Source organism: Lotus japonicus, chromosome 1, assembly GCF_012489685.1.
Source record: "Lotus japonicus ecotype B-129 chromosome 1, LjGifu_v1.2".
NCBI classification, from domain to species: Eukaryota; Viridiplantae; Streptophyta; class Magnoliopsida; order Fabales; family Fabaceae; genus Lotus; species Lotus japonicus.
The window spans coordinates 71,631,015-71,653,841 of record NC_080041.1 but is presented as its reverse complement, the minus strand read 5'-3'; the positions used below and the strand labels follow the sequence as shown (position 1 = coordinate 71,653,841).

Here is a 22,827-nt window from a genome sequence, read left to right as displayed (position 1 = left end):
GCCGTTAGTTATTTTTGTCAAACAATTACATTGATGATTGAAACGAGATATGGGCCGGTTTTGCAGTGGAGGCACAAACCCGTTTTTCTCTCAAAGGCCGTCGTGACGCCGTGGCCTCCATGAGCTGAATTGAAGTGGCGCCCAATCCCGTTCGCGATTCATAAATTCGTATCTGAACCCTAATCACTCCCCTCTCTGTTTTCTCGAATTCAGAAGCTTCGTTTTCGTCACCTTCGGCTTCAGCTCCATCTTCGCAAAGGGTCGATCTGTGAACTTCAATTGTTCACCTTTTGGTATGGTGTTCATCAAATCACTGTCGCCTACTTCAATTTGTAGTTATTATTACATGTCTCTCTATTCGATTTTGAATGACCCGGGTCTTCAATTAGGGTTTTTTTGAGGTGAATTTGACCTCAATTCCCTCGGTGAGCTTGGAATTTTTCAGTTCTTTATAATTCGTAATGGGTGTTTCTGTGCATTTTATCGGTTCTTGTTGTCATTGTCTTAACAATCGCGTTTTTTCTCCTTTTTATGGTGTTTATCCAAGTTATTATAGGAAGACAACCTCCAAATTAGCCGATTTGGTTGTCAATTCTGGTTGTGTTTCACTCGGGTAGTGAAATCTGTATTAGATGTTGAAGAAAGATTCTAACTTGTCAATTTTAGGATTACAAATATTCGTTCTTTCAAACGGTTTGTGTATACTTCAGATAGGTAGGGTAAAGAAATGTAGTTTCACTACGCATTCAGGACAATTAAGGTGCTTAAGAAAGTATATACAAATACAATTAGGGTTAAAGTTGCGAAATTTTGCCAGGGTTGATTTTTCAATGCTGTTAAAAGAGAGATGAGTAAGGTAAATGTTTAAGTGTATGTTGATCTCAATTCGATCTCATGACACCAATGCTTTGTTTATGATAGATGTCAAGCGCTTGGAACAATATGAGCTTTGCAATCAAACATAGGGATATAGAGAGGGAGTGGGAGAATCGGGGTGGAGTTGTGGTTATTTTTTTAAATATTTGGAGATTCTTGCTCACTCTCAGAAGATGTATGCATGCTAATATTCTGGAAAGGATGAGGAGATCAAATTTAATTACCATATTGTTATAGCTTTGGAGCATCTTGGAGCAAATGAGCAATGGAGCTTGTGGAGCACTGCTCACCTCAAGGATTGCTCTTTTGGTTTGCTTCATAGTTTTGGTTTTATTTACTTTGTGTAATCATTATAGAGTAACGATGATGATAATTAGGCATTTCAGGTTTTGGTGTGGCTTCCGAAAGTCATAGAATTCTTCTTTGCTGATGACCTTCCAATTTTGTTTGTAGAGAACCTATATTACTTCTTCCATCATACATGAGTGGTCGCTTTTCTCGCACAATTTATGTTGGCAACCTGCCTGGTGATATAAGAGAATCAGAAATTGAAGATATATTCTACAAGGTTTGATTTGTGTATTTACATTGTTGCCCATCTAGTTCATTATATTAACCTGCTGTCCGGGACATGCCTTCATGATATTGTAAACTCTAAGATATGAATTTCCTTACTAGAACCATGTAACCTTTTTTTTTAACTGTCATGAACCAACTATCTTGAAAGATTAAGCGGTTGGTTAAAGACTTACTAGTGGTTTCTAAACTATATTTCTAACATGTCCTCTAATGTAGAGCCATTGGGCTTGAAGCGTGGAATTGTTGACAATGCATGTTCTCATCCACCATGTTCTGAAATTGAAATATTGGGGGCAACATGGATTTAACTCTAGACCACCTAGTCGTAGAAGCCTTGATACGATGTCATGAACCAATTTTCCCAAAAGCTTAAGCTGATGGGTGAAGACATATGAGTTGTTTTTAAATTACATTTCTAATATCTGCATTTTGGAAATCAATCAACAAAATATAGTAACTAATGAAATAATCATTTACTAGACATGATAGCCAATCCCACCTAGTGGGAAAAGGCTTTGGTGTTGGTGGCGGTTGTATTGTGGTGTTAACTGATAATGAAGATGTTTGTAAGTGTAGTGTGTTCTTATGACTTATGAGCAAGGATAAAGAGTCATTTTGAATTCCTGACTTCCCATACTGGATTTCTTATTATGGATCTTGTATACCTTTGAAAAGGGGAATAGGTTATAATTTTCCAAGATTAGCCTAACTTAAGGATAAGGCTTGCACCTTGTATTGTATAGCAATTGCTTGATGTTCTTGAAATTTATAGTTCTAGGGTTGATGAGTGGCGATGGTAATTGTGTACTAAGTAGTAGTGTTTCCATGATATTCTCTCTGCAGTATGGCCGTATAATGGAGATTGAATTGAAGGTTCCTCCTCGACCTCCATGTTATTGCTTTGTCGAGGTATTTTTCTCACTGCCTCATTTTCTTTGTGATCGATTCTATGTGTTTACCTTTTCTTTGATTATTGAAATATTTCTTGTTTGTGGCCTGCTAGTTTGACAATGCTCGAGATGCAGAAGAAGCTATTCGGGGTCGAGATGGATACAACTTTGATGGTTGTCGATTAAGGGTGATGAGCTTTTCCAACCTTTGTTTAGTAGCTGATACTTTTCTTTCGTATGCCTGATCTATTGTTGTTGTAGGTTGAGCTTGCTCACGGTGGTAGAGGGCCATCATCAAGTGATCGACGTGGGTATGGTGGTGGCCGCGATGGTGGTGGTGGTCGCGGCGGCGGCCGCGATGGTGGTGATGGACGTTTTGGCATCTCACGCCATTCTGAATTTCGAGGTGTGGTCTATCAGGAAATTCCTTTTTTTCATATATAGAAGTACAACAAGCATATGCTGAATGATTTTATTTTCCTTTGAACTGCTTCTCATTGAGCTATGCGTATTTATGTATGTTATAATTTTTTAATATGGAATTGGACATGTTTGATGCATTTTTTTTTATGATATTTCAGTTATCATATTGAGAACTTTGAAACCATGGTCCATGACTATGAACTACACTACATCCACATGAATTTGGCATTTGCAGAAAATTATTTACTTAGCATGTATTTTCTTTGCTTTATATGCTTCATAATTAATATGAGATTTGTTTTTCATGTATTACAAATCAGCTCTAGTTACTGAAGGTTTTTGTTTCATATTCTAAATGACCGTGTACATTAATACCATACATCTTTATTTTATGTTCTTCAACAGTTATTGTCCGTGGACTCCCGTCTTCTGCATCCTGGCAAGATTTGAAGGTATCAGAATGTTCATACTGTTAAAGTTAATGATTACTAAAATCTCTATCATCTTATGATATTTGTTTTGAATATTTGGTATCAGGATCATATGCGAAAAGCTGGTGATGTTTGTTTTGCTGAGGTTTCCCGTGATAGTGAAGGTACATCTTCATCTTGGTTTGTGTTTTTCCGTCTTTACTGTTATCATTTATGATGTTTACATCGAAGTAAGTTTCATGTTTCTATTGTTTTAAACATGGAAGAAAAGGGAGCTAGGGCCTAGTAAAAGATAAAGAACTCATGGTGCTCCCATTGTTCTTTTGTTTAATTTTATTTTTTGTGGTTGTGCTTGGGTTTTGAACAATCGTTCTTGAAGATGAAGTTACCAGTAGTAACAGCGAAAATCAACCCTTTTTTTGAAGTTTGTTTGCTTAAGATAGCTGTTGCTTTCCTTTTTATATGATCATTGTGGCTTGAACTTCATAACTTCATATTGTTCAAATACAAACAGTCTAATTATGAGTAGGTGGTTCTAATGTTTGAATTAATATTGAAGTTAGTAATATCTAACAAATATCAATGAACCAACAAACATATAAAGTTCCCCATTACTTTTAATCTGGTATACTTGTAGTTAGTAATATCTAACAAATATCAATTTTTCGGATTGGGAATTCTTCATTCACAGGCTTAGAGTAAATGCCAGATGTGGCTTGGAGCAATTTTTCAAGTCAGAACTAGTTCACCGCTTCCAAGTGTAAATAAGCCAAATGAGGGATTTAAACTGTGGATATGAATTTTACCCTAATGATATCATATCTGATTCTTTTGTTAATTGCATATGATAGAACTTTAGTCCACATCCAACAAAAGAATATGATTTGTGGTTCCCTCGCCCCCCTTTCAAATGAAAACGAATCTCTCCCGAAGGCTCCTCTATGGTAAATGGTACTCCCTCCGTCCCCATATATAAGTCACTTTTTGAGAGTTTTTTTAGTCCCAAAATATAAGTCACTTTATAATACCAATGCAGCATTTAATATTTTTTTTCCAAACTTACCCTCATATTTAATATGAAAGAGATAATGTAATTTTGAAAAGAAATTAATTTGGAGAGAAAAGTTGATGGGTAATCTAGGAAACTCAATAAAACTTTTTACAAATTTAATGCTAGCAACTTCTTTTCTTAATCCTAGAGAATTAGGTAAAAGTGACTTATAAATGGGGACGGAGGGAGTAATACTTAAGAAGATGAGACTTCTTTTTTGAAATAAGATGAGTCTTCAGTGATTTATTTATTCTACTAGAGCTGAGACTTTGTGACAAGAACCTTGGGAGAACTATACCATAAAAGCTAGCTGTTGTAGTTGGAGAGCCCAATGCCTTATAAACCCCACATTAGAATCCCATACTTCGAATGTGGGACTCAAGTCCCATACCTTGCAATTGGGTCCCTAACACTATGATGCCCTATCAGGACCTAGTTGTTAGTGGATTTTCTTATGTCATAAAATCTTCACCAGTATGAAGTGTGAACAGAATGATCAAGCATGTGGCTTTTTAATTTCGAATTACCTGAACTGATTCAACTTGCATATATGTCGAATGATATCAAGTTGGAAAATTACAAATTTTAGGAATTTGGAGTTTGCAGCTGAGAACGTTGATATAATTAATCTTGTATTCTTTTATATTAACCCATTATCTATGAAATACAGTATTTTAGCACCAAGCAGTTTAGATAATATGGTTTTACAAGGCTTTGATGCATAAAGCCATCTATCTTATATGAGCTGATAATTTGTTGTTAGAGTTTCCTCATGTTCATTTAAGAATGTGGAATTAATTTTGTTTACATAGCCCTGGAGTATTTTTCTGGAGATAATGAGATGCGAGTTCCTCAACTCATATAAGCCTTTGTGATATAACTATTTTACAGAATAATATATCCTGTTCCAGCTGCTTTCATGCTTGAAATATAGTTTCACACTTACCAGTAATGATGTTGTTCTCTGTTTAGGGACTTTTGGCCTTGTTGATTATACTAATTATGATGACATGAAGTATGCTGTAAGTTTTTCATTTTGTTGAATCATACAAGATCGACACGGTATTCCTTTTCCATCTGTTTTCTAGCATATTTTTCTGTTTCACATATTCGGAAACTGGATGACACTGAATTCAAAAATCCGTGGGCCAGAGGCTACATTCGGGTAATGAAATCTCTGCTCAACATTTGTAGACCCCTCATATTTGATTGGAATGGTTACATCCAAGATAGTTTTTGAACACATGATCTTGAAACCTCAAGTGACTTCTACATGCTGATAGTTCTCGCACCCTTGTGTTTTTGTCTGTTTCTTTTTCCACAAAAGATATTGAACTCTCCCACTCTCTCTCTCTCTCTCACACACACACACACATTTGAAGAATAAGAGTGCATGAATGTTTCAGTGAGAAGTGTTTTGTTGGGAGTTATACCCTAAGTCAAAGTTGTGGCAATACAGGTAAGAAAGTTTGAGAGCAATTGATCAAGGAGCCGCAGCAGAAGCCTCAGCAGGAGCAGAAGTCCAAAGAGGGTTAGAAGGTGCTACCTTTTTCTGTTACTGTTCAAGTGTTCATCATTGTCAATTGTCATCCCTTCCCAACATAGTTACTTATGTAAAGTTATGCTGTTTCCCTCTGCCATAGGTCTTTGGACAGATCTGTATCTAGGTCAAGATCTCGATCCAGATCAGCTTCCCGAATCAAATCTTCCAGGTATGTGAAATATATATGGTTATGCCATGGTTTAATATTGGTGTAAACCTCATGCTTTTATGCACCTGAATTCTTTTTTCAATTATGTAGGCCAAAATCAAGATCAAAATCACGATCACGGTCTGTATCTCCACGCCAGGTATGTAAAGCTTTTGATTCAGATGTGTTGGCTTTCCAAATATTTTTTGTAGTAAATAGGGAACACAACAACAAAGCCTTTACTATGTGAGGTTGGCTGCATGGATTGTATGGTGTCATAATTCCCTGTCATGATGAGAGGGAATATAAAAATTTGAAAGCATTCAGTGAATGACTTATTTGAGGATATAACTTGATATCGTCTCCCAATCTTCTACACCATGTTTTCTAGTGTTCAGAGCTAATATTATACGAAAATTGCTACAATTGAAATTTTGGATGTAATGTAAAGAAAATGAAAATGTTTTTATAACCATTTGACTTCAAAGTTGGGATTTAGGAATGATGTTCGAAGTTAACATTTTGGGCACCTTTTTCACCATGACAGAGTAGTGAATCACACTATTTTAAGTTCTAGTATACCTATTTTTTTCCGCATGTCTGTGATTTGTTTAAAAAAATGAGCAATGGCCTTTAAACATTAACTTTTTCGCAGGCGCCGTCTGGTAGTGGTTGATTTTCTGCCAACTGCAGAATTTTCTCTGGAGCAATTGCCCTATTTTGGGCACTATTGGAATTTATTTCCTTTGGATTACATTGTTTAATGGAAATCTTAATGTACCAGAGCTGTTTTTGTGGTAGTTATCAGTTTGTGGATTCTCGGGATTGTAGACATGTTTTTAAATTGCTGCTACCATTTTGGGTTTGTTTCGTTTGAACAAGAATGATCACTTTTAGTCTGGCAGTTGTGCTTTTCAGTGAGTTAGTAAGACAATTATTTGACATTTGAAATTATTTTTCATGTTGAATGCATACATGAACTTCGTTAAGAAAATGCCATGATTAGTAGACTACAACATAAAGTATAATGGAAAGCTAACAATTAAAGTGATCCAAATGCCTAATGAAAACTAAACACCTAACCGTACTCAATGAATGAACAAAATGGAATGCCACATGTATCAATCCGAAAGAGATATAAGCATATCAGTGCATGTTGAAGTTGCTGATTAAAACAAGCAGATAATGTAGGCAATTATACATATTTCAGTGTTGAATAAATCAAGAAAAACTTGAACTATAATTAGTGAGAAAAATAGAGTTAACATGATATTAAAATAAAAGGTGGTTGTAACAAAAAAAGTTAAAGTTGGTTGGGGCTACTGAGAATATCCTAAGCTCATTACAAACCTCTACGACTTCGTTCTAAGTCCTATTAGTGTGGATTAACCGCCACTCAGTACTGCTTAGGAATATGTAAAAGTTGCGAGTCTTTTTTTATAGTAGTGGCACATGTTCCGTTTTGTTGCTGTGGCCCTATTGAAGACACATAGGAGAAGGCTCTTGGAGACTCTAGTAATGAAACCTTTATAGTTCCACTTCTTCCCAATATAAAGAGTCATCACACTCACTTTGGTAGTGTTAGAGATCCTAAGTTAGAACGACACATCACCAAACCTTAGGCTTAAGACAATGGGTGTGTGTGGTTCTTTATTATATATACACTTAATGTTGGACTTCTTTGAGTCTCCACTTGGTATTTTCTAATAATATCTCTAGGGTTTATATAAAGAAGAAGGAGAAAATTGAAAACTTAAGTGCCAACTAATTTCTTCATGCGATACATTGTTCTAAGTTTTAATTCATTCTCCCACTCTGTTGTAAGCCTTTATGAAAGCTTAAGTTCAAAATCACTAAGCGAAAATACAAGGTATCTACTTAGATTATATCCTCAACTTTAATTTCTTGTGGAGAAACTTAGTTGAATCCTTGTTTACTTATGTAAAGGTTGTCACCGCATCACGTTCTGGCATACTGGCGAACTTGAAAAGAAGGAGGTTCTACGACACCTCATGTATATCCACGTAGCTCTTGCTACCTCAGAGCTTTTGCATAACATTACAAAATGTATTAATGTTGAATTGAGAGCAAGATAGAAGCTTTCCCACTAACCTCATGTCATTTCCTAAATTTGGATCAACCGGAAGCACATCGACATTCAACACCTCAACCTTCTTACCACTGAGTTGAATGCCCTTGCTACTTGAATTTGGCGAGGACGCCATGGAAGGCCCACTTGAGAATGGTAACAAAAGAGCAGCAAAGAGACGAAGCAGGAAAAAACTAGTATGATAGTGTTAAAGAGCAGCCACCAGACGAGAACGCTAGAAAGTCAAAAGTAGAGGTTAAACTCTATAAATAACAAGTCTACAAACGACAGCATAACCATCATTTACGTAACATAAGGAGAGTGCAACCACATGCAAACACTGAAAATGATGCCGACACAGATAGTTCAACTATTGTGGCGCTGTAACCTCGGTGGAGAAAAGCCATATGTTGTTATTTTTAACGACTTTTTTTGGTTCTACTCAATTGTTATGTCTTCCCTTTTTAGGGTAAAATAAATAAATAGAAACATATAAGCTTTTTTTACAATTAATATTGGTGATCTTTTCATAGTAAATAAGTGTTTGGGGTGCAACAAAATTTAGTTTTCGTCATACTCCATTCATAATCTAACCCTTAAACCTAACAACATTGCACATATAAACCGGACGAGAACGCTAGAAAGTCAGAAGTAGAGGTTAAACTTTATACATAACAAGTCTACAAACAACTGCATAACCATCATTTTACGTAACGTAAGGAGAGGTGCAACCACATGCAAACACTGAAAATGGTGCCGACATAGATAGTTCAACTATTGCGGCGCCATAACCTCGATGGAGCAAAGTCATCTGTTGTTGTTTTTAATGAATTTTTTTGGTTCTACTCAATTATTATGTCTTCCCTTTTTAGGGTAAAATAAATAAATAGAAACATATGTTTTTTTTACAATTAATATTGGTGAATTTTTTATAGTAAAGAAGTGTTTGGGGTGCAACAAAATTTAGTTTTCGTCATTCTTCATTCATAATCTCACCCTCAAACCTAACAACATTGCACATATAAACCATATTTATTAAATTTGTAAAATTTCCAAGTTGTGGTTTGATGATACAATATTTTACATATGATGTTCTTGTAGTATATGAGTTAAAGTTTTTGCAAAAATATTTATTTAATGTTAAAAAACTTTCATTTAATAAGATTAAATACTAAAAAATATCATATATTTTTTATTCAAAGAGAGAAATTTCATTCATTTATGATTATTGTCTGCTTACATCATTTTCAATCGTTATCTCATCCACCTCAAACAAACATTATTCTTATCGTATCAAGATGTTTATCCAATTCTTACAAGAATACCCTTACCACAATAAAACCTGCCAAAAAAGGTAAGTGGGTTCTCAATTAATGCCTTGAAATATCAAAATCAAAGTCATTATTTTGATTTACTACTACTAACCATGTATGTACCTTTGGGGGTTGCATGATATGCTTAGGCTTGTGGTGACATGTGTGACTAAATGAGTAAATGGGTAGATATGGAAATTTAATGAAAAAAAATTGTTCTTTTCTCCTTTGATACTTTCATCATCATCATGATCATCATCACAATTCACAACACAACCCAAGACATCAATTTGGGACGTTCTTCTCAGGAAGGTCCAAAAAGTCAGTGCAGCAAAAACAAACGATCCGAAGAATAATACCCTTTTATCATCTTTCTCTCTCTACAATCATCATCAACAACAGTGAGGTAAACCATCTCTTCCTCTTCCTCTTCCATTTCACCAAAGTTCTTTCCTTTGAGTAATTTCTTTTGTGGGTTTTAAACTAAAGTTGTGAAACTCACAATTTTTCAGGATCATTTTGGTCTTACTTTGATGGAGATTTGTTAGATAAAACCAAAGGTATAAACTTTCTTTTTCTTACATGGTTTTCTGGTACTGGGTCGTGTCTTGTTTTGTTTCATGTTTCTTTGTTTGTTCAATCTCTTGTTACAGATTCGCTGAAATTGTGTAAGAGATAAAAAAAGGTGAGAACTTTTTACCTCTAGACAAGTGATCATGGCGGTTGCTGAGAATGCTGGAGCCAAAATCGGTTCTTCCGGTCAGAATTTGGACAACAACAACACTGTTGTGTCAGCTGAGGACTCAAGTGAGGTGGAGAAATCGAAGACTAGGACCGATCAGAATCTGAGCAACGGTGGTTTCAACCATGAACATCATCCTGGGAACATAGCAGTTCCTAATGGCAACTACAGCTATAATGCTCAAGTGGGTCAGATGCAAGCAAATGGTGTCCAGAACCAGCAGCTTGTGATGAACAATGATGGGTATGGGGAGAATGGGGATGAGAGTTTCAAGCGTGACATGAGGGATTTGGCTGAGCTGTTGTCAAAGTTGAACCCCATGGCTGAGGAATTTGTGCCCCCTTCACTGACTAATAGCCATGGCTATTTAGCTGGACCTAATGCTGGGTTTGGTTATCCTAACAATTTTATTCTGCAAAATGATTTTGGACAGACTAATAGAAGGGTATATTTTGATTTCTTTTGGTTCATACTATTGTTATCCCAATACTATGATAGTTTTCACATTTTTTAACATGGTTTTAACTTGTTACAGAGGAAGAATGTCTATAATTCTGGGAAGAGAAGAATTTTTCATAAGATAGAAATGGAGAAAAGGGATGAGATGATTCGGAGGACTGTTTACGTGTCTGACATTGATCAACTGGTACAACTTTTAGCTGACTTGTGGTTTCTTTCATTTCGGCTGGTTTTGATGTTTTAAATGTGTATTCATTCCAGTGTTATCAAATAGCGGCTATAGCGGCGTAGCGGATTTTTGGCTAATCGCGACGATGCTATTGCCCACTATAGCGCGCTATTCCCGCTATTTGCCGCTAAATAGCGGCCGAAATAGCGGAGTTTTTAGCTCACCGCGATGGTCCGCGATTTGACAACATTGATTCATTCGAATGATTGTTGTTTTCATGTATATTCGCTCAAATTGTTGTCGTTTTCTTTTGGCATCTAGGTCACTGAAGAGCAGCTGGCGGCTCTATTTCTTAACTGTGGCCAGGTAGAAACTGTTACAAAATGGTTAAGATGTTTGTTTTCTTGTTATTGTCGGTGAATCATGTTACTGAACTAACTTCTTTTTTCCTGTCCATAGGTGGTTGATTGCCGTGTATGTGGGGATCCTAATTCTATTCTTCGGTTCGCCTTTGTTGAGTTTACAGATGAAGGTAGCATTTCCATCAAATATATGTGATTTATATGCTGTTTTTATTATTGGCATTTCACCGTATTAACATTGTTGTGCTTGCAGAAGGTGCAAGGACTGCTTTGAACCTGTCTGGAACTATGCTTGGATACTACCCACTGAGAGTGCTACCTTCGAAAACTGCCATTGCACCTGTTAATCCAACTTATTTGCCCAGGGTAATGTTTTGTTTCTTAGAAATTCGTATTACATGTATCAGAAGATGATTGAACAGAGTGAACTGATAATGCATTTGTTTTCTGTCTTTCTGATGGTGCTACATTTCTTAGTCTGAAGATGAAAGGGAGATGTGCTCAAGAACAATTTACTGCACAAATATTGACAAGAAGGTAGTTAGGTTTTGATACTTCCTTAGAATCTGCTTGGATGAACTATGTGGTCTTTTTCCATTTTGTATTGCAGCTATGCAGCAATCAAAGCTCGATATTCTCAATAATGTATTTTCCTGTTACTGATGCAGCTTACTCAATCTGATGTCAAAAACTTCTTTGAATCTATTTGTGGAGAGGTTTGTAGCTTTTCATGAAACAAGGCCTATCTTGTCTATTGTTGGTTGAATTTTTCAGCTTTTTAGATATGTTCCTTTATTTGCCATGCATATTTATCAATAGCACGCGATAGCGGCGCTATAGTGCCGTTGCGTAGAGTAGTGGACCCCTTCCGCGACGGGATCGCGGCCGCGAAATCCCGCTATTCGCGGTCAATAGCGGCCAATAGCGGCCTTCCCTTGTATGGGATTTCATTTTTGGGGGTCATCCGCGACAGGCCGTGATCCGCGATTGACTACTATGTTGCCATGATCATCTAGGTTTTGTATTCTAATGGTTGTTGTCAGTTGAATGTAAGTATCTTATTTTTTCGATCATGTTCATTTGTTCATCTAGGTTCAACGGTTGAGGCTTCTTGGGGATCACAATCATTCAACTCGAATTGCTTTTGTTGAGTTCAAAGTGGTAATTACTCACTAACTTTCACTTGTCTTATTTTTATCTACTTGTACCTGGTTTACTTAGCTATAACCCTCAAATTGAGTGGTACTTCTGGCTTTGCATTAGTCATTTGCGGCCATGTGGTTATTTCCCCCCCTCCCCCCAGTTCCCGTCCTCCCCAAAAAGAAGAAAAACAATTCCAGTCTGTTTGTACTTTCTACTTCTTCTGGGTGCACCCCTTTCAATTATGGCATTTCATGCTTCCATAGTAATAGTAACTGCACATTTCCCCTTAAAACAGTTCCAAACAGTCCTTCATTTGATAAAAGGAATCAAGAGAAAAACTGAGTAAATCTTGATGTGTTATTAGGATGACAGGAGCTGTGTGTAAACTGTAAAGAGAGCTGCTAAGATCCTTCTACTCTTTTTTTCGTTTTGAGTATGATAGCAAGCTACATAAGAAAACACCCGTGCACTTTTTTTTTTAATATTAAATTTATGATTGTTAAAACAATATCTACTGTTTATAAGTGAAAAAAAAAACTTGCACCTCCTTTTCTCATTTCTTCTTATTTCTTTCAAAATTTTATATACTGACAATTTTTTGTAAAACAAAACAAAGGAGAACAGTAAACATTTCATGGTGAGACTATTATTAAATGTTCCAAATGAATGACTTCGTCTCGCTTTTCATTCATTAAGATTTGGCCAGTTTCTGTAAATCTGTATCTTCGTCAAAGGGTTCGATTAAGATTTGGCCAGATTAAGTTCTCTCGCAATTTCTACTCACCACAAGTGATTAGCATCCTTTTTTGTTTCTTTTTTTTTTATCAACAAGCTGATGCTTTTTTCAAACTAGAGGAGTGATGTTTTGGTTGGTTCTGTATTCAAAGTCAAGCTTTAACTGTTGATATTCATGCTTAGGAAATAGGGAAGACGAAAGACAATCTGATGAAATTGATTTTTTTATAACAAACATTAAATTACAAAAAATCCATTAATGAAAATTATATTAGACACAAAGGCATTGAGTTTTATTGTTAAGAGAAAAGCGGTAGGTCGTAAAATATTCACAAGTTACTCTATTTTGCACAATATTGTTTGCGACGCCAGAGCCAATCTGAGTGTATTGTGAAAATAAGCTGTGTTAGAATATAAGTAAATTGTATGTGTAAGTACATTGCATTGATTAGGTTGAATTGTATTGTTATGGTAATGGTAATTAGGATAACTGTAATAAGTGTAGTAATTACTTTTCTATCTATGTACTATGCTGTGTAATTGTGACATGGAATTCATGATATGTCGCTCTTTTCCCGCTGTCGACATGTTATCTAGAGCCTAAAAGAGTGCCAACCATGAGCCCACTGCCTAACCATGTTCATTTTCTTCTACAACAATCATCTTTCCCATCGAAGTCTCTGCCATCTGTCACCAATCTCTATCACTAGATTTTTATTTCCACTGACTGTTCTGGTAAAAAATGATCACCAGTTCACCACTCGACTTGTCACCAACTGTCCAATCCATAGCTAAAGTTTCCAGCCCAATCACCTAGCCGTGTGCCAACATGCGCCATATCTCTCTAGATGCCATTCTGATTTCTCCACTTGTGTGCACGACTAGATGCACATGAAGGTGCGTGGGGCCACCTCTTACATCACCGTTTCTCATGTGTGGATGCCAGCCTCAACCGTATGTAGTGGTAAATTTGTTCATAATCATATAAAGTAAAAGTTGTTAATTGAATCTCAGATTGGGTGTTCCCCTTATTTTCACAACTATTTATTGAATAATAATAATGTCAAAGTACTCTAGGTGGCTCCTTCTTTGGAAATAATCATCTCCAAATTCTGTGAGAGAATGATGGCTACAATTTTTACTTTTTTCACCTTTGTTTGTCTATGGAGTGTGTACAGGAATTACTATAATACAGGCCTGACAAAGTCCGTTGGTTTCCTGTTCCTCTAATTGCTTACTATAAGCTGCAGCATGGAGGTGTTGTACAGCCAGTTTTCTATGTTCTAATTAGAACAATGAGAGGGAAGAAAATAGGCAATTGAATGAATTGATGTGTCTGGGGAAGGTTCTAACTTGTAAGTGGCCGTTGATGGTCTTTGATCTGGTACTTGAGTATGCTTTTGACCTTTAGAACTAAGAATGGGAGAATACAGTTTTTGATGCTTGATTATGTTGCATACGTCAGCAAGGCTCAAACCAGTTGGTAATATAAATAACAGGAACTGATGTAGTTAGCTAATGAATTAGTTGAGAGGGGGATCTAGAGGATATAGTTAGTAGGATGGAGCGAATAGTTAGGACTTGGTTTTGGAGAGAAATTTTGGGAGGGAGAGAACCAGGGTGTCTCAAATACCTAGAGTGTAATAGAACTTCAGTTTTGTTCTATATTCTGACCCAGTTGTAGTATACTACACATTACAGTTTCCATGTACTATGTTCCTGTAGCTCTGGTAATCTAGTCAGGTGCTTATCCCTTTCTGTATATTATATGGTGAGTCTCACTTTGGGTAATGAAAGGGCATTAGTACTTAAGCATGACCTCAATAAGGTACAATTTGGTTTTCGGGTATCACTTAGTGTTGGTTTGTGTCAAATAACCAATTATCCCAAAAGCTTAAGCTTTAGGTAAAGGCCACATAAATGGGTTTATATTATATTCTAACACCCCCTCATGCAAGAGCCCACTTGGGCTTGAAGCGTGGACAAAGTACTGACCCACCAACCATGAGCTGAACTTTTTATTAAGAATTGGGGGTGGCAAGGATCAAACTCTAGACCACTTAATCATAGAGGGCTCTGATACTATGTCAAGAACCAATTATCTCAAAACCTTAAGCTATTGGGTAAAAGATTATTATAACAGTTTGTTTCCATTTGTAGTCACCCATGCTTGGTCTTCCTTAGTTTGAATTGGAAGAGCTATTAAGCTTGTTGGACCTTGTCTGGAACTTAATGATTTCAACCTAACTACTTTTTTAACGATGAATTTCAGTTTATATAGATAATTTTCTATCATACAAGAATCGTATTATGAACTCACTTTGCCCCAACACCATGCATCCAAATATTATTTATTTAACCTTAGTTTCATGTTAATGGAGTCATACTCAACCTTCTGCTGTTCCTCCAGGTTTGTGACCTTGTCTAGGCTAGCTATTATTTTTCTTGGTTGCTTGCCCAATGCGGTTGAGACTTGAGAGGAGGATCTAGAGGGTATAATTAATAGGAAGGAGCGAATAATTAGGATTCGTTTTGGAGAGAAATTTGGGGAGGGAGAGAACCAGGGTATCTCAGATACCTAGAGTGTAATAGAGAATCTATATCAATGAACACTGTTTCTTTCTATACTTTGACCCAGTTCTAGTATATTACACATTACACTTTGCTACTTGCTGTATATTTTATGGCGGGGTCTCACTTTGGGTGATGAAAGGGAGTCATACTTGCACATGACCTCATTAAGGTACAATTTGGTTTTCAGGAATCACTCGATAGTGATTCATGGATCAACCATGTTGGTTTGTGACCTCATTAAGCTATATTGTTGAATGTTATAAAGCTCCCACACTAAGATAATGAGTATTTTTTATGTTTGTAGGTCGTGCATTTATATATCATCTTAGCTTCGTTAGTTCGAATTTCTCTCCCTTTGGAAGATACATCTTTACAGTTTTTCTTCACTGGCTGTGGTCCTGATTTTTACTCCCCTAGTAAAATGTCATATTAGGACATTAATGATTAAAGTTCTTTATATCTTTGATAGGCATCAAATCTTTTGCTTTTATGAATTATGTGTCGTGCTTATATGTAAGAATGAACAGCTGTCTCAAATATTCTTGGGCTACTATTTGTTGCACCTAGTCTCTTTTCTTATTTGGTTCTCTGAAGGTTTTCTTTGCCTCATACTTTCAGGCTGAGAGTGCAATTGCTGCTCTGAGTTGCAGTGGTGTGATATTGGGTTCACTGCCTATAAGGTTGGATCAATGATTTTTCCTTTGATTTATAACTTTCCAAAAAACTGCAGCAACTCTCTTAATTTTGTGACAACCAATCTCATGTTTGGTATGCAGGGTAAGTCCATCAAAAACACCAGTACGGTCTCGCTCTCCTCGCTCTCCAATGTCTCGCTATCCTCGTTCTCCAATGCACTGAATCATCCTTCCATGTATGTTTCTGGGGTTGATTGCTGCTGAGATATATTTACATATATACATACATAGAAACAGATACTGTTGCCCTTGAGTCTTGCAGTATGGTATCTTTGTTTCTCGTTGGGATTATGAGTTATGTGTAGAGTTGGATGGCATTTTGAGGATCTTGAAGGCTTAATTTATGATGGGTTGGTCTTGCATAACCAGAGGATTTTATGGTTGGATGTTTATAACCTGTGGAGTTTATAGTTTATTTAAAGAACCATATTACAAAATTAGTTTATGTTTTTAAGTTGAAAACCATATTTGATGCGAATTCTTGTGGCCCCAACGGGAAATGAGCTCAGCCCCTTCGTCGGCATTCAGTTGGGGACACTTGAAAAACAAACGTGATATTTTACTGCCTGCAATTCTGTAATTGATACTTATTTTAATCTTTCTGGTAAGCCATATGAAGTAGTGGCTGATTCTGTTATAATGGTCAACTTGGTGAAATTGTCTTTTGCCATCTACTGCTTGTCACCATTGATCAACTGACCACTTCAGCGTTCGCAGGGTAATATCAGAAGCTACACTTTGTAGCTTTTTCTTAGAAGTGATTATGAGGTTCTCAACCATATAGCCAAAAACTTCAAACTTGGTTATTCTATGTTCTGTCTACCCTGGTTTTTTTTATTTTTTATTTTGAGCCACAATTGGCTGCTAGTATCATGTTTCACTGGCCATGTTTTCTCCCACCAAACCCTTTTTTTTTTTGGGGTCCAACACCAAATCATTGGTTGGTAGAGACCTGGGCCTGTCTGATATAACCAACAGGCTCCTAGATTTCGTGTCGGGAGGAAGCTACCTTATTTTGCTTAGAATGATTCTGAGTCAAACATGTCATCTAATTCCATAATATGTTTCAACATCGCCCAATGTTACAAATCTCTGATCGATTTCTTGTTACCTTTGAGAGTGCACTTCACCTACCTATTGTCCATATTTGTATAACCGAGTCTTTACCACTTGAAGTTTCTATCTAGTTATTTAGCCCAAGGTTTTCATTATAACCTGTTTGCAAAAGAAAAGAATAAAAATATTAAAATTCCTTTTGTAGAAATTTTCACAAATGACCAGGATCAATGAATCTTATTCTTCGTTAAAAAAAAAGAATGAATCGTATTCTGAAATAAGACAAGAAGTATAGATAATAACAATAAAATAGATATAACAATTTAAACTCAAATATTTGTCTTTTAAGACCATCCACAATGGATGGTTGAATGGGGTGTTTGATGTTGTTGAAAGTTGTTGAAGAGGTTTAATGGTTTGTTGAAATTGGTTGAAAGGGGAGAGAGAGTATCAAATTGTTGAAAATTTTCAACATGTTTAAAGAGCCTGCGATGTGCCACGTGGCGCGAGGCTAGTGGCCACCGCAGGCGCGTGTGCAACACGCGCAGACAAGGCGCGTGACGCGCCTTGTCTGCAGGAGAGAGAAAACGGATTTTTCTGCCCCTGCCACGTGGCAGCCTCTGGTTGGTCAGTCCGGATTTCGTTTTTCCTTATCTTTTGAACTCAATTATTTCATCAAAAAAAATATTTTCTGAAAAAAAAAATTATACCAAAATTCATGATTTTTTTTTCTCTATAAATAGAAACTTGGTTCGTTTGATTTGGACACAGAAAAAAAAAACCAAGTTTTTTCACTCTCTTATTATCTCTCTCACCATCTTATTTATCTATCTATTAACATTTGTATTGAAATGGATCCCAACAATCACCATTTCAACACCCAAAATTCTTCAAACAACCCATTTTACAACCAAAATCACAACAACTATGAAGATCCAAATCAAATTTCTTACCAACGTCCTCAAAATCCCACCAATTATCAAGTCCCACATCAATTGTTCAACCAACGTCCTCAAAATCCAAACTATTATCAAGTCCCACATCAAATCTCCAACCAACGTCCTCGAAATCCAAACTATTATCCAGATCCAAATCAATATTCGTACCAACCTCCTCAAAACATACAAAATTTTAACCAGTCATCAATTGTTCCAAACTCTCATCCATCTTATGGATCTGTGAGATATTCATCTCAAACACCTCAGTCTAGTGGTTATATGCCAGTGGTTCCTGAAAATTTTCCGAGTGTTGATGTATCGGAATTTCCGGAATTTTCAACACAAGTCAATCTTGGTGGCGGGTCAGCTGATAATGAAGTCAATGAAATCAATCCTAAGAGCAAAAAAGCCCATTTACCCGCATGGAACACTGCACAAAATCTAGTGCTAGTTAGTGGGTGGATTAATTGTGGAACAAACAGTGTTGTCGGAAGAAACCAGAAAGGAGAAACATTTTGGAGAGATATTGCTGAGTATTGTAATGAGCATTGCTCATTCGATCCTCCGCGCGATTGGGTTGCCTGCCGAAACCGTTGGAATTATATGAACACAAGACTGGGTAAATGGATTGGCGCTTATGATAGCGCTAAGCGTGAGCACCGAAGCGGTTGGTCGGAGGATGATGTTATCGCAAGAGCGCAGGAATTATACGCAAGTGGGAAGATTGGTCAATTTACTTTGATGGAAGAATGGCGCGTTCTTCGTGATCAACCACGTTTTTGTAGTCAGGTAGGAGGAAATAGTGGCTCGAGAAGTAGTGGATCTAAGAGATCACACGACAGTGATGCAAGTGGCTCAAACTCTATAGGATCAATTCCTCGTCCAATGGGTAGGGAGGCAGCTAAAAAAAAGAGTAAAAAGAAAATTAGAGAAGATGCCGACGAGGTGGTGGACAAAGAGTGGGATTCTTATATCCAATTCAAGGAGAAAGAGCTTGAACGATTGGACAAGATAGCATCGGTGCAAGCAGAGACTAACGAATTGATGAAAGAGAAGACTAATGCGATGAAAGAGAAGACTAATGCTAAGAAAGTTAGCATGTATCTAAAGCTAACTTCGGAAGAGCATCTCAGTGACCGTAAGAAAGAGTTGTTAGAGCAGTTGTCCAAAGAGCTATTTGGAAATTAATTTCAAGCGAGTCTTTGTCTGTATTCGGTCAAACTTGTCAGTGGTGTGAAGTCTGTAGTGTTTGCTTTAATGTTTGCTTTAATGTTCACTTTAATAACTTTCAAGTGGTGACAGCTATGTAATGTTTGCTTTAATGTTCGCTTTAATAATTTTGAAGTGGTGACAGCTATGTAATGTTTGCTTTAATGTATGGGTAACTGTGTTTGAATATGTACCACTCAATTCGAATCTTGTCCTTTTCCGATAATTAACTCTGGTTGATAACTTATTTCAAATCCACCAGTGGTGTCAAGTCTGTAGTGTTTGCTTTAATAATTTGCCCGTGGTGTCAAGTCAGTAGTGTTTGGCTTTAATAATTCTCGGGTAACTGTGTTTGAATATGTACCACTCAATTCGAATCTTGTCCTTTTCCGATAATTAACTCTGGTTGATAACTTATTTCAAATCCACCAGTGGTGTCAAGTCTGTAGTGTTTGCTTTAATAATTTGTCTGTGGTGTCAAGTCAGTAGTGTTTGGCTTTAATAATTCTCGGGTAACTGTGTTTGAATATGTACCACTCAATTCGAATCTTGTCCTTTTCCGATAATTAACTCTGGTTGATAACTTATTTCAAATCCACCAGTGGTGTCAAGCCTGTAGTGTTTGCTTTAATAATTTGCCCGTGGTGTCAAGTCAGTAGTGTTTGGCTTTAATAATTCTCGGGTAACTGTGTTTGAATATGTACCACTCAATTCGAATCTTATCCTTTTCTGATAATTAACTCTGGTTGATAACTTATTTCAAATCCACCAGTGGTGTCAAGTCTGTAGTGTTTGCTTTAATAATTTTCCCGTGGTGTCAAGTCAGTAGTGTTTGGCTTTAATAATTCTCGGGTAACTGTGTTTGAATATGTACCACTCAATTCGAATCTTGTCCTTTTCCGATAATTAACTCTGGTTGATAACTTATTTCAAATCCACCAGTGGTGTCAAGTCTGTAGTGTTTGCTTTAATAATTTGCCTGTGGTGTCAAGTCAGTAGTGTTTGGCTTTAATAATTCTCGGGTAACTGTGTTTGAATATGTACCACTCAATTCAAATCTTGTCCTTTTCCGATAATTAACTCTGGTTGATAACTTATTTCAAATCCACCAGTGGTGTCAAGCCTGTAGTGTTTGCTTTAATAATTTGCCCGTGGTGTCAAGTCAGTAGTGTTTGGCTTTAATAATTCTCGGGTAACTGTGTTTGAATATGTACCACTCAATTCGAATCTTGTCCTTTTCCGATAATTAACTCTGGTTGATAACTTATTTCAAATCCGGCACTCAACCACCATTCAATGTACCTACTTATATGGACTCATAGATCCATTGATGTACCAATATCCCAAATCTCTTCCAATCTACTTCAAATTTCACAAAAAATGGATCCATCTGATTGTCCTTTTGATCTTGCAGCATACATTCAAAATAGTCAAATTGAAGAAGCTTATGTACTCAACCGATTTAGAGAGCGTCGAAGAAAAATTCGAGAAGATACTGCACCTCGTAGTAGAAAATATCTCGGTAGAGATCATACAGCGGCAAACTAGAGGCTAATTGGCGACTACTTTGCCAATGAGCCTACATATGACGATGCAATGTTTCGTCGTCGGTACCGGATGCAAAAATATCTTTTCCTTCGAATCGTTGATGACCTTTCAAGTAGTGATAACTACTTCACCCAACGCGTTGATGCAGCCAATAAACAAGGTATATCACCCTTAGCAAAATGTATCACAGCAATGCGAATGTTAGCATATGGTGTGGCAGCAGATGCGGTCGATGAGTACATCAAAATTGGAGGTACTACTGCATTGGAGTGTTTACGTAGATTCTGTAAAGGAATCATACGATTGTATGAGCAACAGTACCTGAGAGCACCAACCCAAGAAGACCTGCAAAGAATACTACATGCTAATGACATGCGGGGGTTCCCAGGCATGATCGGGAATATTGACTGCATGCACTGGGAGTGGAAAAATTGTCCTAAAGCATGGGAAGGTCAATTTACTAGAGGGGATAAGGGAACCACAACAGTTATTCTTGAAGCAGTTGCAACTTATGACCTATGGATCTGGCATGCCTTTTTTAGATGTTCTGGAACGTTGAACGACATAAACGTTCTAGATCGGTCACCAGTGTTTGATGACGTGGAACAGGGAAAGGCTCCAGCTGTGAATTTCTTTGTGAATGGTCGTCCCTATAATATGGCATACTATCTAGCCGATGGTATCTATCCTTCTTATCCAACTTTCGTCAAAACGATTAGACTTCCTCAAAGTGAACCCGATAAGTTATTTGCAAAAGTTCAGGAGGGATGTCGGAAGGACATCGAACGTGCATTTGGAGTTCTTCAAGCTCTTTTTAAAATCATCCGTGAACCAGCTCGCTTGTGGGACATAGATGAGTTGAGTATCATTATGAGGTCATGCATCATATTACATAATATGATTGTCAAGGATGAACGAGATTCATATGCTCAACATTGGACCGATTTTGAGCAATCTGGGGAAGGTGGATCTAGTACACAGCAACCATACTCGACCGAGGTTTTACCCGCTTTTGCAAATCATGTGCGTGCTAGATCCGAGTTGCGTGATTCAAATGTTCATCATGAACTGCAAGCAGATCTAGTGAAGCACATCTGGGCAAAGTTTGGAATGTCTCAGGATTGAAGATGATTTGTATCGTACTAATTACGTTATTTGTGTGTTGTGTGCTTAGTTTTTCCTTGTCTTGCATTTTAAGATATAGTGTGCTTAGTTTGTTGTCTTGCATTTTATTTTAAGAAAATAAAATAAATTCTTGTATGCTTAGTTTGTTGTCTTGCATTTTAAGTTAAGAAAAAAAAAATTATAGTCTATATTTTAAAAAAATAAATAAATTGTTAAGTGTTTATTGTTTTAATTTAATTTAAATCGATAATTGTAATTTTATGTAATTATAAAAATAAAAATATAAAATTAAATAAAAATGTGAAATAAAAAAGTAGTGGGGTAGGGTGAGTGGTGAGTGGTGGGGTAGGGTGTTGAGAGTTAAGTAAAACCATTGGAGTGGGTAATTGTTGAAAGTTTGTTGAATTGGAGAGAGAAGATGATGTGGAGTGTTGGGAAGAGAAAAAGTGGGGTAGAAAAAGGTTAAACAAAACATTTTTTGTTTAACCATTGTATATGGTAAAAAGTAATTGTTTAGTTGGTATTCATTTATCTCTTTGCTATATTGTAGAGAGTTGACCATTCATATTTTTCATTATAATCATTTTGTAGGACACCAAATCCAAGTAGACTTTGATGGAAAGAAATATGATTCGTAAATTGATTGGAATTGAAAGGGGCTAGCTCCTCTTGATTTCAAGTTACCACCTCGTAAGGGAAAAGTTCTCTGTCCCTATCCTGGTTGAACGT

General features: G+C 36.7%; 1 protein-coding gene and 2 pseudogenes across 1 annotated transcript; all 3 read left to right on the top strand.

Moving 5' to 3' along the window:
* The first annotated feature begins 1,331 nt into the window (after window positions 1-1,331).
* Window positions 1,332-10,005, top strand: LOC130744777 (serine/arginine-rich splicing factor SR34A-like; annotated as a pseudogene).
* Window positions 9,553-16,662, top strand: LOC130746108 (polyadenylate-binding protein-interacting protein 12-like). The gene is made up of 12 exons (XM_057598631.1): window positions 9,553-9,749; window positions 9,856-9,903; window positions 9,997-10,530; window positions 10,621-10,731; window positions 11,035-11,079; window positions 11,173-11,245; window positions 11,329-11,441; window positions 11,553-11,612; window positions 11,744-11,791; window positions 12,168-12,236; window positions 16,146-16,207; window positions 16,304-16,662. Exons 3-12 carry the CDS (start codon window positions 10,060-10,062, stop codon window positions 16,383-16,385), a joined length of 1,134 nt encoding a protein of 377 aa, XP_057454614.1. The 5' UTR covers window positions 9,553-9,749; window positions 9,856-9,903; window positions 9,997-10,059; the 3' UTR covers window positions 16,386-16,662.
* A 1,394-nt stretch (window positions 16,663-18,056) lies between these two features.
* Window positions 18,057-22,098, top strand: LOC130732011 (uncharacterized; annotated as a pseudogene).
* Window positions 22,099-22,827: the final 729 nt, after the last annotated feature.

Excerpts from the sequence above, each read along its gene's own strand:
- LOC130746108 (XM_057598631.1), top strand. The coding sequence starts at position 10,060 with ATGGCGGTTGCTGAGAATGCTGGAGCCAAAATCGGTTCTTCCGGTCAG. Across the intron at positions 11,080-11,172 it reads TATTTCTTAACTGTGGCCAG|GTGGTTGATTGCCGTGTATG; the intron begins GTAGAAACTGTT and ends TCCTGTCCATAG. Across the intron at positions 11,792-12,167 it reads TTGAATCTATTTGTGGAGAG|GTTCAACGGTTGAGGCTTCT; the intron begins GTTTGTAGCTTT and ends TTGTTCATCTAG.